This window comes from Centruroides vittatus, unplaced genomic scaffold, assembly GCF_030686945.1.
Source record: "Centruroides vittatus isolate TY-2023 unplaced genomic scaffold, ASM3068694v2 contig_980, whole genome shotgun sequence".
Classification (NCBI taxonomy): Eukaryota; Metazoa; Arthropoda; class Arachnida; order Scorpiones; family Buthidae; genus Centruroides; species Centruroides vittatus.
The window spans coordinates 755,438-768,471 of NW_027122652.1; the positions used below are offsets into that span (position 1 = coordinate 755,438).

Below are 13,034 nucleotides of genomic sequence, written 5' to 3' on the forward strand. Positions count from 1 at the left end.
CTTTAATCAATTTAATTATTGTTGAATAAAGTAGATTTTATAAGATGCACGATGTTCATTATTTTATAAAAATTTTTAAAATATTTTATAGAGAGTCAACTATAAAATTCATATTTTTTCTAACTCGTTATTGTCAGAGTAGCAGTTTAATATTTAACACAGAACACGCAAAATACAATAAAATCTGTCGCATAGTGTAATTATTATTTAACAGATGGCGACACTTTATTATACTGAAGGCATGGTTGATTATTTTATTTTGTTGACTTCTAGGACAGCGTTTCTCAACCTGGGGGTCGCGGTGATATTAAACGGGGGTCGCGAAACAATAATGAAATCATTTTATGAGAAAAAATCATTTATTATAAACTTATAGACATTTTACTTACAATAAGTAGGCCTACACATGTAAAGAAAAGAAATCAATGTGATGGTTACATTTGTTTTTCATTTAAAATTTTCTGCATACGTGGATCTACGTTAGAAACACACAAAAGCAAATTGTTTTCGAGTGATAAAAGACGATTCCTGTATTCAGTTTTTTAGCGCAACCAAAGACGAAAAACCCTTTTCACAGAGATAAGACTTGGAGAAAGGGATTAATATTTTCAATGCTTCTGTGACTAAATTTCCATATTCGTGTCGACAAGCGAGCCAAAACGTATTTAAATCTTCAGATGTAAATTGCAGTTGTAGCGTTTTGTCGGCAGACATTTCGATGAGTTGGTCGTGAATCTCAACTGGTAACTTAGCAGCGGCAGCAACATTTTTACTAAACGGATTCAGTACCCATCTCTTCGAGAAATCATTTTTATCTTTCGGGAAATACTCCGTCAACTGAGTTTTTAGCTCACGCAAATGCATCTTCATGCAATCCAAACTGTGGTGAATAATAGTGTCTTGTTCATTCAAATTTTCCTCAATATAATCCGAAGTGAGTCCAAATTTTCGCTTTGAAGGCAAATAATCCAGATATCAAGCTTATTAATGAACGCATAAACTTTGTCTGTCATTAATAAAATGTTTTTATCACGTCCTTGTAAATTCACATCCAAGTCGTTTAAATGAGAAAATACATCAGCTAAGTAAGCCAACAAAAACAGACACTCATTATTCTGTAAAAACAATGACAATGGCGTTTGTTTATCCTGGAAAAATATTAATTCATCTTGCAGTTCCAATACCCGGATTAACACTTTTCCTCGCGATAACCCTCTAACTTCTGTATGGAAAAGAAGAGATTTTTTATTTTCGCCCATTTCATCGCATAGTTTAGCAAACAGCCTGTTTTGTAACGGTCGGCTTTTAATAAAATTAACCAACTTTGCAGCTTCACAAAGAATTTGATTGAGATTTTCTGGCATATTTTTTGTGACAAGAGCGTGTCTGTGAAGGAAGCAGTGCGTCCATTTCGCCCTTGGTATAAGATGATCTCTTAATATTTTCATTAATCCGCTGTTCTTTCCTGTTATCGCCTATGCACCATCGCTACATACTGCAATACATTTTGTCCAATCTATGTTAGTATAGTTTCTTGTAGCTTCATATAAAACGTCAAAAAGACATTGTCCCGTTGCATGACCCAGTACTGTTTTGCAAAACAACATATTTTCTTTGATTGATGTGTCCCTATCGCATTCATACCTCACAAAACATAAGAACTGAGACATGTTTGCTACATCTGCTGATTCATCAAATTGAATACTAAAAAATTCACTTGAACTCGCTTGCTCATGTCATCGATTCGCCTTGATATTGTGTCGTTAGAAAAAGAAATGTTTTTCAATTTTTTTGCTTCTTCCACACCTATTAAAACACTGACCATATCAATTTCAGCAGGCAATATGAGGTTTTCGGCGATTGTATGGGGTTTGGACGTCTTAGCTACTCTTAATGCTACGAGGTAAGATGCTTCAAGTACACTTTTATCAGTATGGCTTAACTTACAAATAGAAGTTTGTTGATTTCTCAAGGTATGTAATTTTCTTTCGAATTTGTTTTTATGAGCCGGATGTTTCGTTTCCAAGTGTCGAGCTAATTTTGATGGCTTCGTGCTTTCATCGGAGAAAACTTGAGAGCAAACAACGCACTGTGGCTTTCCATCAAATGAGGTGAAACCATAATTTAAATAACTGTCATTGTACAACCTTGTCTTTTTACCAACCGATTCACTGGATGTAGATGGCTCACTTCGTTTTTTCACAAATTTATCCATTTCGCATTAGAAATTTAAAAAAAACAATTCAGTTTTACGGTTGATCGCACACTAAAATGAAAGCACCAGACTCCCGCTTCGCATTCGAAACTTAACTGAAGTGGTGCAATCGCCAGCGCCTGTTTTATACTAGTGACAGCACGACTTGTTCAAACGCATCCATATGCATGTTCAAACATGCTCTCACAGCGAGTATTATAGAAGGAGATCAAATTACAAAGAACACGTACACATCGAGTCGGAAATTGTAAATTGCTCATGTCATACATGCATGTACTGTACATACCTGTCACTATAAACGCAGCGACATAAAATAATAGAAATCGTTGTATTACATTTTTTATACTGTCGGTATTTTCTTAGTGCATAAATTAGTGCAATGTGATTATATAATATTTAAAAAGTTTACATTTATAATTACAGTCAAAATTCAATTAGTAATAGTAAGGCTTACTGTTATTATTCGTTTGAGTGGGGGGTCGTGAAATACAGTAGACCTTCTATAACACGGTAGATACGTTCCGTGTTATATGAATTCCGTGTTGTACGAGTCACTTAAATACATGAGCCAATCACAGCCCCGCACGTGTGCAGTTTAGGGGCTAGGGTTGTTTGAAAGGTTTTCTTCCATAAAATTAACAGATTCTAGACTAATTTAATTCAACATTTCCAAAACGTATAATTTTTTGGGAATAATCCATTTAAACTATGCTATAAACAAAAAATTGTAGGATTACTTACCGAATGTTCACCGTTCGACGACGCCATTGCTTAAGCTTGTTTTCGTCGCGGAGCGGCTCATCGAACGGCGGGCGCGTGTTTCCTGATAAGTTATTTTTCTGCGAAAAATTCGCTGAACTTTTGAGACATCATTAATATAAATATAATTTTTATGGCCGTTAAATAATAAATGATTTTTAGTAGATCCGCTGCTCGTTTAAACTCAACGGTTTGTGCAATGAACGCTATTGGTTCAGATTCGACCAATCCTGTCATGCAACGAGTCGGCAATGACGTTTTACCGTGTTATACGAGTCTCTTTTAGCGTGTTATACGAATCCGTGTTATATGAACCCGTGTTATAGGGGTCTACTGTATTAATTTTATTTATATTTACTATTTGGGGGGTCGCGGAGCTAACAAGGTTGAGAATCGCTGTTCTAGGGTTTCTCATTTCCCAGTCCTTTTGCTTGTCCCGGGATTTCGAGAAAAAAGTAATCTGTTTTCCGGGATATAATTAATTATTTTTAAGATATAAAATAAACTTGAAATCGAATGATATAATTATTTTTCATATTTTAAGTAATTTAATACGTCCTGCAACCTTCAAAATAATATTATTAATAATGCCGTGTAAAATATGTATAAAAAAATTACTTTTGAATTACGAAAAAATTTTCACAAATAGAAAAAAATTATTAAGGTTGGAAACTGTTTATAAAAAAATGCCTTTGAATTGAGTTGGAAATTTAAAGAAAAAAATGAACTTAGATCAAACTTCTAACTTAGAAAGTAATTTTAGTTTTTTAAATAAAACATATTGTAAAAATTTACAATAATTATTTGTATTAAGACTTTCAAATACAGAATACAGTTATTAAAGTTATTGGGCATGGTTAAAAATTAAAACAACATAAGCGCAATTATTCCAGATATTACAGGTTTACCAAGTAAAAAAATTTCAGAGTCCTGCTACAAATAGGCTATACAGTTTATTGATTATTAACAATCTGTGACGTGCCTTAACAAGCAAAAATTTCAGAAACTAATAAGCACGCTTAAAATTAATAAATAAAAATGTATTCTGATGGTTTATGAGTTAATTATACGTTTTACTTGCAAATTTCCTCAATATTAACACAAAATAAGAAAAAAAGCGGCTATTTAAAAAATTTGCGCGATTTCCGGAATGAGAAGAATTTCCCGCGATAAAAAACAGCCGGAATCCCGTTAAAGAAATTCCAATTATCTCCAAATCGCTGATCAAATATTTAATTTGAATGATGAAAAGTTTTAATTTATTTAACTTTTTAATTTATAAGGCATTAATATCTCTTATAGTCAAATTAATCTGATTATAAGGAATTATTTTGTTTAATGGGAAATCTGCTGTTTATTTGATAAAAATTTCTTATACAAGGTTCATAATTAGTGGTCTTTTAAGACTGTTCACGACAGCTTTAAAACCCTGTTTCATACTGCATATGAACAGTTTGTAAATCTATCATGTAATTTTTTTTTTTTTTTTTTTTTACGATTTATAGAACCTGATACAGTTAGCCCTCAATTTAACAGACCCCGATTTAAAGGACTTTAAATTTAACGGACAAAAAATTTCTGTCTTAGAACCTTAAAATTTAGAACCTTTTTTTGTCTTAATTAAATGTCATTCTTTTATACTTTTACTTTTCCGGATCCGTTTTATATATAACAGAGAGAAAGTATGGCGATCGGTCAAAAAGTCATCCTTCCCAAGATCTATATATTTTTGGAGAAAAGGACCTGCAAACATCGAGAAATGCAAATACATTCGGAGGTAATTTCTGTATGTATGAATATTAGTGTGTGTGAGCGCGCGCGTGTGTGTGGAAGGATAGGCATAATTTTGTTCACTCTGTTTGAAGCTTAATAACTCCTGTGCTTTTTGTCGAAAATTTCTGAAATTTTGCAGGAAGGTTTGTTTGTTTATTAGGGAAATTGATGCTTTTACATTTTGGCCGTTAAAGGTCGAGGAGGTGAGGAGATCGTGTGGTGTGTGTCGTATCTCGAGTAGGGTCAGATTTAATGACGATTTTATTCGTTATTAACATTTAGTTTTTATGTTGATAATCTAAAAAATAATATATGAGAGAAAAATAATGTTGTGTAGTTGTTCAAATAAAGAAAAGTATATTGGGAAAACTAAGAGAAAGTTAAAGACAAGGCTAGGAGAACATTTAAGGTTAATTAAAACTAATTTGTATAATTTAGTGGTTGTCCAACATTGTAACAGTTCCGGGAGTAAAATAGTAAAGGAAACAGTTAAAGTGATTAATTAAAAATGACAAACATGTAATAAAAAAAAAATTTATGAACATCTTGAGATAGTAAAACTGGAAGAAAAAACTGGATAAATAATAATATCGAGTTAAATGTAAGGATGGTTAATTTATGTAAATAAGGATAAGAGAAGAAGGAATTTATTGGGAAGTATTGGCGTGTAGGTTGAGGAATAGCCTGTAGATACTAAATTTATATTTAGTATCCGCAGAAAAAAATATTTTTCCACCCCGATGACTGTATCGTCCTTATGTGATTTATCCATGTTTAGTGTTGTTTGATCTATTTGATAGTGAGTTAAAAGCAAGACAAAATCAAGTTCACTCTGACTTTATTTGTATCTTTGAAGAATGCTTCATCTTTTATGTATTTGTTTGTTTTGAGGTATGTACCTGAGGTGTAGTGTTGTTGTTTAGTGTTGCATTGTATTTTCTACGAATGTAATGAGGGTTGGATGCATTTTGCGTTGATGTGGCGTATGCAATAACCACGAACGTTAGATGCTTTCAAATGCTTTACTGTAATTTACGTTTGCAATCTGTAAATGTTTGTGTTGTTTTATGTGCTCAACGTAATCTATGTAATATGAGTAGTCTATTTGTTTTGTTTTTGATCTCCGGTGGTTTCCGAGAAAGCTTGTTTGTTATTCTGCGATATTGCTATTATTGTTTATCACTATAACGGAGAATAAACTAAAACAATGTTTTATAACAAACATTATATAAAAACTAGATAAAAGTGAAAGAAAATGCTTTGTCTAATGCAACTATATCATCGACTTCATTTCATTATAATTTCCTTTATAAAAGTGAATTTATTTGTCAATCTATTATTCGAAAAATAAGAGGAGAAATAAAAAATCGTTCATAAAAACAATATTTGTAAAATTAAAATTCAAATCAAATCTTATAAATGAATATTTTTGTATAAAAGACGAACATCAGAAATTTCTACCGATAAAAGATACAATTATTTTAATTGGTTACTTGTACTATTTTATAAATTATCATAATAAAATCCAAAAAGCATCAGATTTATTAAGTATTTTGTAGAGAATTTAACTTAACATTCAATGCTAAATCTAATAAGAAAATTTTATGTAATTACTGCAGCTACACAAAAATTTACAGATAAAACAGTTTGAAATATCAATAGTAATAACAAGATAAAAATCAATAGTAATGATGAAAGATAAAGATTTCAGAGATTTTATTAAAATTTTATGCCAAATTTTGTAACCGAATTAACAATAGCCTACGTTAACGAACCTAGTGGAAAAAATGTATTTAACAATATAAATATTAACAACACCCACGGAAGGATGTTTCTGAATAGCTTTTCATACGTCCAAGGACGTAGTAATTGATACGATGATGTTCTTAGTTGTGATAAAGACATATTGAAAATACTAGCGTTGTGTATAATTTGTAAAACTAAAATTTCGTTAAAATTTAAATATTTTTTAAACCGGTAGAAAAATAATGGAGAATTCAAAATCAGAGAAAAAAACGCTCGAGGAAAAGTAAGTATAATGTTTTTGTTATACTTCTAAAACGATTATAAGTTAAAATTTATGTTTTAAGGGAAAAGTTATTACAGTTAAGATTGTAAATTAATTAATTAATAAAACAAATATAAGTGAGGAATAAATAAATATGCTTTTTTTCTATTTATAGTAATTTGTTTCACAAACACATCACTATCACGAAAAGTTTGATTTGAAATACTTAAACATTCATTATTTAATTTCATAAACATGCTATGAGAACTTTTCATGGAATACGAGGTAAATTTCACAAACTATCATAACGTTATGTTTCTGAACTGTCATTTAAAGCATTTATGGCATTACCATTCTTCTAGAATATTTTAAAAATAGTAAAATTCGTATAAATTAAATGTAATCAATAACTGACATCTTAAAAATCATGAATTTATTTTATGCGAGATTACACAAACTCATCAATCATTTTAAAAGGTCGCGATATTGAAGTTGAGAAACTTTGATAATAATAATTATCAGTTTAGTTTTTAACATTATAAACAATACAAATTTCAGTTAAAATATGTATTTTTAATTTATAATTATTATACATAATATTAAATTAGATAAAATAATTAATATTTTGGTTTAGAAATTAATATTATTTATATACAAATGCCTTAAAATATATAATATATGAATGTAATAATCAAAGATATAGATTTTTTTATACTTATTAGGATTTATTATAATAACAAATACAGATTATTTACCTGCATTCACTGCATTTACCGAATTAAATAAGATATTTTTATATATAATAAAGAGTTTTTTAAAATAATTATTATAATAAGATGTTAAAAAATATTCTCAAGCAGGAAGATGAATAAAATAAAAAAAGATTCTAGGTCAAATAAATTCTTAATTAAATAATTACTAACAATTCTGTTCGAGGTTACAGTCCCGTACCTTAGCTTTATTTTTATTAGTACCAAGTTTTTTTATAATTAATCATTTAAGTCTTTGAATAAAAATTGTGTAATATGCTAATTATATAACTTTTTCAATAAAAAATAAACAATATAAAATAAGTTTATGATAAATTCGATAAATCATTGATTCAAATTTGTTGTGTGAAGAGGATATACCTAGACCTTAAGAACGATGACAATAAAGGACAAATAAAACGTAACTGTGTTTACAGATAGCGTAGATAGAAGAGCAATAACAACTAGGCGCAAGTCATAACATAACGTTATTTTAGGATTGCATTACCGGTAAATAGGATTTATCGATTTACTGGTAAACATTTAAAAATATATCTGCAAATATACCGGTAATTTAATATTTTTTACTGGTAACTGGCTGAAAATTTGTAAACCTGGAATATGGAATAATTTTCTTCATGCCGAATATTTGTTTGTACTCTTTCTAGCATGCTTATTACACTCCGTAGCAGCATTCAGCAAGGAGATTTTGAAAATAACTGTATGCATTAAAACATATTGAAAAATACTTTTTATTTATTCTCATAAGATCTCACGAATTCATTCATAGATTTCATTAAAAATTAAATTGAATAAAATAACGGAAAACATTTCTATAGTAATAGAAAGTATTTCGCGGTTAATGAAGTGTTTTCGAGAAAAAAGACACATTATGTAAAATAGAGACAACGGATTTTACAAATTAAAGAAAGTATTTCAATAGATATAATACACGATAATATTTAGTATTAAAAATTTACTCTTAAATTTTATTTCGTTTGTTTTTTAATAATAATAATAGGTTTTATGTAGAGAAATATTACATGCTTAAAATTATTACATAAGTGATTTATGTTAAAGTGCAAATTGTTAAATCGTATTTCATATGAAGATGCTCGCCATATGCTTTTTGCAGTGTTTTCCTTGTGCAAATAAAAAGGTTGAAAATCAATATCTGCCTTCAATTTAATTTTGAAATGGTGATATTTCATCTCTGTTTATCATCTTCTCACCACAGAGTTTTAAAAAAATCCAATGACAAGTAACTTTCCTGGCGACAATGATGGCGCTATTTGTTTTGGTGGTGTTATTTGGTAGGAAATTTTATTTAAAAAATTTTCTTTACTTAATTATTATAATGCTGGCAAATGGCAAAAAGCATTATTGTAAGAGTTGGAATGGGTTTTATAAAAATGGTAATAACGATTAAAATCGTCATTAAGTCCCACCCTACTCGTGATACGACAGCCGATCCACCATTACGACCCCATCCTGTCGATCTTAAACCATCGAAATTTAATATCATCAATTTCCCTAATACAAAAATCTCCCTGCAAAATTTCCAAAATTTTTTTTCAAAATACGTGGAAGGTATTAACCTTCAATGTGGGTGAACAAAATCGTGTTACACTCTAACATCCATACATAGAGGAGAAAACCGCAATTCTTTTTTTGCATTTCAAGATTTCAAGATCCCCTGAGTAAAAAATGTAAAAATCTTGAAGGAGTCCATTTTGACCAATCGTTGTAATTTCCGCATTATATTCAATATATAACAAACGGGAAAGTAAAAATCTCCGATGTTTTCACAATTTGTTTCTTATCCTTCCAATTTTTTAATGTATATACTAATATTCCTCTATGTTTATTAAATTCTTTATCATCCTTTCAACTTTACAGTGTAATATTAAATAGTAGATTTACGTCATTAGTCCACGACTCGGTTATGGACACTATATCAAAGGAAACACTTTAATAGCTCACTGTATTCAGCACTTCTGTAGACTTGTTATTAAAGCGTCCTATATTACAATAGAAAACATAAAAAATTTTTTATAGTAAATTCTGTTAATTTACACACTAACACATTTTTTTATATCCCAGTACGAACAGATTTACACAAAACTAACGCTTTCGACCATAAACCTTTGACATAAATCTTTGGCTATTGATCAGTATAAATTCGAAAGTGGAATTCGAACAACGTGTTTAAAATTATTTTAAATTCCAAAATATTTATACATTGGAAAATAATTTTTGCCGTACGTGTTACTAAAGTGATAAAAATATCATTACATTACCACAAATAAATAAGATGTAATTACTGGTGTAGAAACGTTAGCTACCTGCTAGTGTTGTTCCCGTTTTTTTCACAGCACCACTTCTATGCATAAGAAATATTAGCGGCATCCTTTGCATTAATACAGTTGCCGGCCATGCCAATTTTGTATATTTCTAACGCTTCCAGGTTGCGACGGTGTCGAACCTGACCTGACATTTTCACCAATTTGGTCTTATGGAGGTCCGCTTGTATTTCGGGGTCTGTGGCATAGGAGCTAGGACGGTAGTATGCCTTTAGATGGCGATATCATACCCGTGTTCCTGTATCCTTTTGCTTAGTGAGTGCTTCGTGGATTCGATGTATACTAGAACTCGCTGGAATCTGTGGTCTCTGAGCGGAACCGTATAGACACTCGGTGCCCGACTGTCCTCTGTCCTGTCTTTGTCATTGCACAACAGCCTATATACTGTGTTAGATCTCTTATACAGGGTGTCCCACTCGGGAGAAAAACTTTAAAAATGCGAATTTCTCTGCAACGCGTGCATGTATCTTCATGCAACAAGGTTCAAAATATTCCTTATTTAATGAAGAATTGATTCTGTGTCATAAAGAGACGGGCACTATAGCGGGCGCCGCTACGGCGGCCCCGCTATTGTACCGGCGGACCAATACTTGTCCATATTTGACGAATTTGTGAAACAACTGGACGACTACGAACTTCAAGAAGGTTACTTCCAACAGGACGGGGCAACGTGCCATACCTCTCATGCCAGTATGGAAGAGATCCGATCGTTTGTTGGGGACAGGGTGATCTCGAAAGGTTTGTAGCCACCTCGATCGCCCGATTTAACTCCCCAGATTTTTTCTATGGGGATATTTAAAGGGCAAGGTTTATGCAAGCAAACCCAGGACCATCGAACATCTGAAAGCAAACATCGAGCGTGAAATTGCTGCCATCGACTGTGACATGTTACAAAGGACATTCTCAAATATGGAGCGTCGCGTTTCCTTGTGCGCGGACGTTGGGAGAGGACATTTTCAGCACGTTTTGCAATATGGATTTGTTTTCCACTAAATACAGATATGTTCAGTTCTTAAGCTCGCCTTTACGTTCACGCGTTCGCGAGTAATTAGCATTTTTGAAGTTGTACTCCCGAGTGGGACACCCTATATGAAATCTACTAAAGTGCATTGCAAACATAGCGGTAAAGCACGGGTACGGTGGAGGCATGATACATAACTTATCGCGCAGGTACGCCAACCTGCTAACGGCGCGTCACACTCATAGCTCACAGGTAAAGCCCAACAACACCTATAATCATAGCAGCAATCAATCACGCACATTGGTGCAATACAACCAGCACCTAATCTCCATTTATAAAGAAATTGCTATCCGTAAAGGCACAAAGATTGCATATAAGAGATCTAACACAGTATATGGGCTGTTGTGCAATGACAAAGACAGGACAGAGGACAGTCGGGCACCGAGTGTCTATACGGTTCCGCTCAGAGATCACAGATTCCAGCGAGTTCTAGTATACATCGAATCCACGAAGCACTCACTAAGCAAAAGGATACAGGAACACGGGTATGATATCGCCATCTAAAGGCATACTACCGTCCTAGCTCCTATGCCACAGACCCCGAAATACAAGCGGACCTCCATAAGACCAAATTGGTGAAAATGTCAGGTCAGGTTCGACACCGTCGCAACCTGGAAGCGTTAGAAATATACAAAACTGGCATGGCCGGCAACTGTATTAATGCAAAGGATGCCGCTAATATTTCTTATGCATAGAAGTGGTGCTGTGAAAAAAACGGGAACAACACTAGCAGGTAGCTAACGTTTCTACACCAGTAATTACATCTTATTTATTTGTGGTAATGTAATGATATTTTTATCACTTTAGTAACACGTACGGCGAAAATTATTTTCCAATGTATAAATATTTTGGAATTTAAAATAATTTTAAACACGTTGTTCGAATTCCACTTTCGAATTTATACTGATCAATAGCCAAAGATTTATGTCAAAGGTTTATGGTCGAAAGCGTTAGTTTTGTGTAAATCTGTTCGTACTGGGATATAAAAAAATGTGATTAAATTATAAATTATAAATAAAGATTTTAGTTTGTTGATTTAACCTTCCTAGGGATTGTGCGAAAAGTTGTTTCTATTAATTTACTATGATGAAAAAATTTTCTATCGTTTAATAAACGTTCAATCTGTTCTGCGGTTAGTAAACGTGTTGGAGAGAGATGAACATCCTTTTTTTAAAATATAAATAACACCATAATTTTTTATGAATTCACTGTTTTACCTTGCTTTTTAGCATTCTTGTTTTGTAGAAAAAATTTCTATAGTATTATATATGATCATTGACATTTACATAAATGTTATTTACTTCAGTTACAATACCAAAGTCTTTAATATTAAGTTCAAGCTTTTTAGTATTGTAATTTATAATAACATTGAGGAATTTGACAACTATTGGTTGAAGTGGTTTTCTCATGCCTGCTTTTTCCCTATCAGTTTTAACTCGTCATACATCTAAAATAAGGGACTTATCAAAAGTATTATGTACAAAAAATATAATTTTATTAATTATTTCTAATTAGTTTTCGTTTTGAAGTATTGGTTTCTAAATATTGCTAAGCTCGAACTATTTCGGCTGTATTCTAATTTCTTTATCCGATTCTGCGAAAATTGCAATTTTAGTTTTAACTTCTTATATTACAGAAATGCTTTCCCACATTTAAGCAAGCCTTCATGAAATGTATGGATTGATTCATGCAATCTTGTGAGAACAAATAAAACACTTTTTCTATTATTGTTCAATAAACACATTTATTTGTGAAATCTCTTTGATAAACGCCGCAGCGGAGTATAAAATGTTTATATATATTAAAATTTGTCTATTGAATTACAATTAAAACAAATAAAAAATTTTTCTTCACTTATAATATTATTAAAAATATAAAGTCATGGTAACTTTAATCTTGAAATATATTTCTAAATATTTAGTTGTACCTTTTAATATAATTAAATTAATTCTTTTTTTTTAACAGAAAATGCACCATTTGGAACAATAGAACATTGTTAGAGCGTTACCTTATTTTGGTGTCTCTTGTCATTTTTATTGCCTTTCTCGTCATGATTGGTGTTTTATTACATTTTCAAAGTAAGTATTAATTTAAACAATGAAGTACATTCCGGTTAATCGAGACCGCCGCTTACATTAAAAGACGG

The 13,034-nt window shown here is 31.4% G+C and overlaps 3 protein-coding genes across 4 annotated transcripts in view; 1 reads left to right on the forward strand and 2 right to left on the reverse strand.

The window, feature by feature from the left end:
• Positions 1-534: 534 nt before the first annotated feature.
• On the reverse strand, positions 535-1,448 carry LOC136985870 (zinc finger BED domain-containing protein 5-like). The gene is made up of 2 exons (XM_067283243.1): positions 1,002-1,448; positions 535-951 (listed from the first exon to the last, which is right to left on the reverse strand). The coding sequence occupies exons 1-2, from the start codon at positions 1,446-1,448 to the stop codon at positions 535-537; spliced, it is 864 nt and encodes a 287-aa protein (XP_067139344.1).
• Positions 1,449-1,675: 227 nt separating this feature from the next.
• LOC136985871 (zinc finger BED domain-containing protein 5-like) lies at positions 1,676-2,215 on the reverse strand. Its single transcript, XM_067283244.1, has one exon. The coding sequence runs from the start codon at positions 2,213-2,215 to the stop codon at positions 1,676-1,678; it is 540 nt and encodes a 179-aa protein (XP_067139345.1).
• A 4,368-nt stretch (positions 2,216-6,583) lies between these two features.
• The window catches only part of LOC136985889 (endothelin-converting enzyme 1-like), a 74,877-nt gene continuing 68,426 nt past the window's right edge, over positions 6,584-13,034 (forward strand). Inside the window, exons 1-2 of one of the 2 annotated variants that reach the window (XM_067283271.1) lie at positions 6,584-6,776; positions 12,854-12,966. In XM_067283271.1, the coding sequence (XP_067139372.1) occupies positions 6,736-6,776; positions 12,854-12,966 (154 nt within the window). In that variant the 5' untranslated portion in view covers positions 6,584-6,735. The remainder of the gene's footprint in view (positions 6,777-12,853; positions 12,967-13,034) is intronic. The other variant, XM_067283270.1, reaches the window with a different exon arrangement.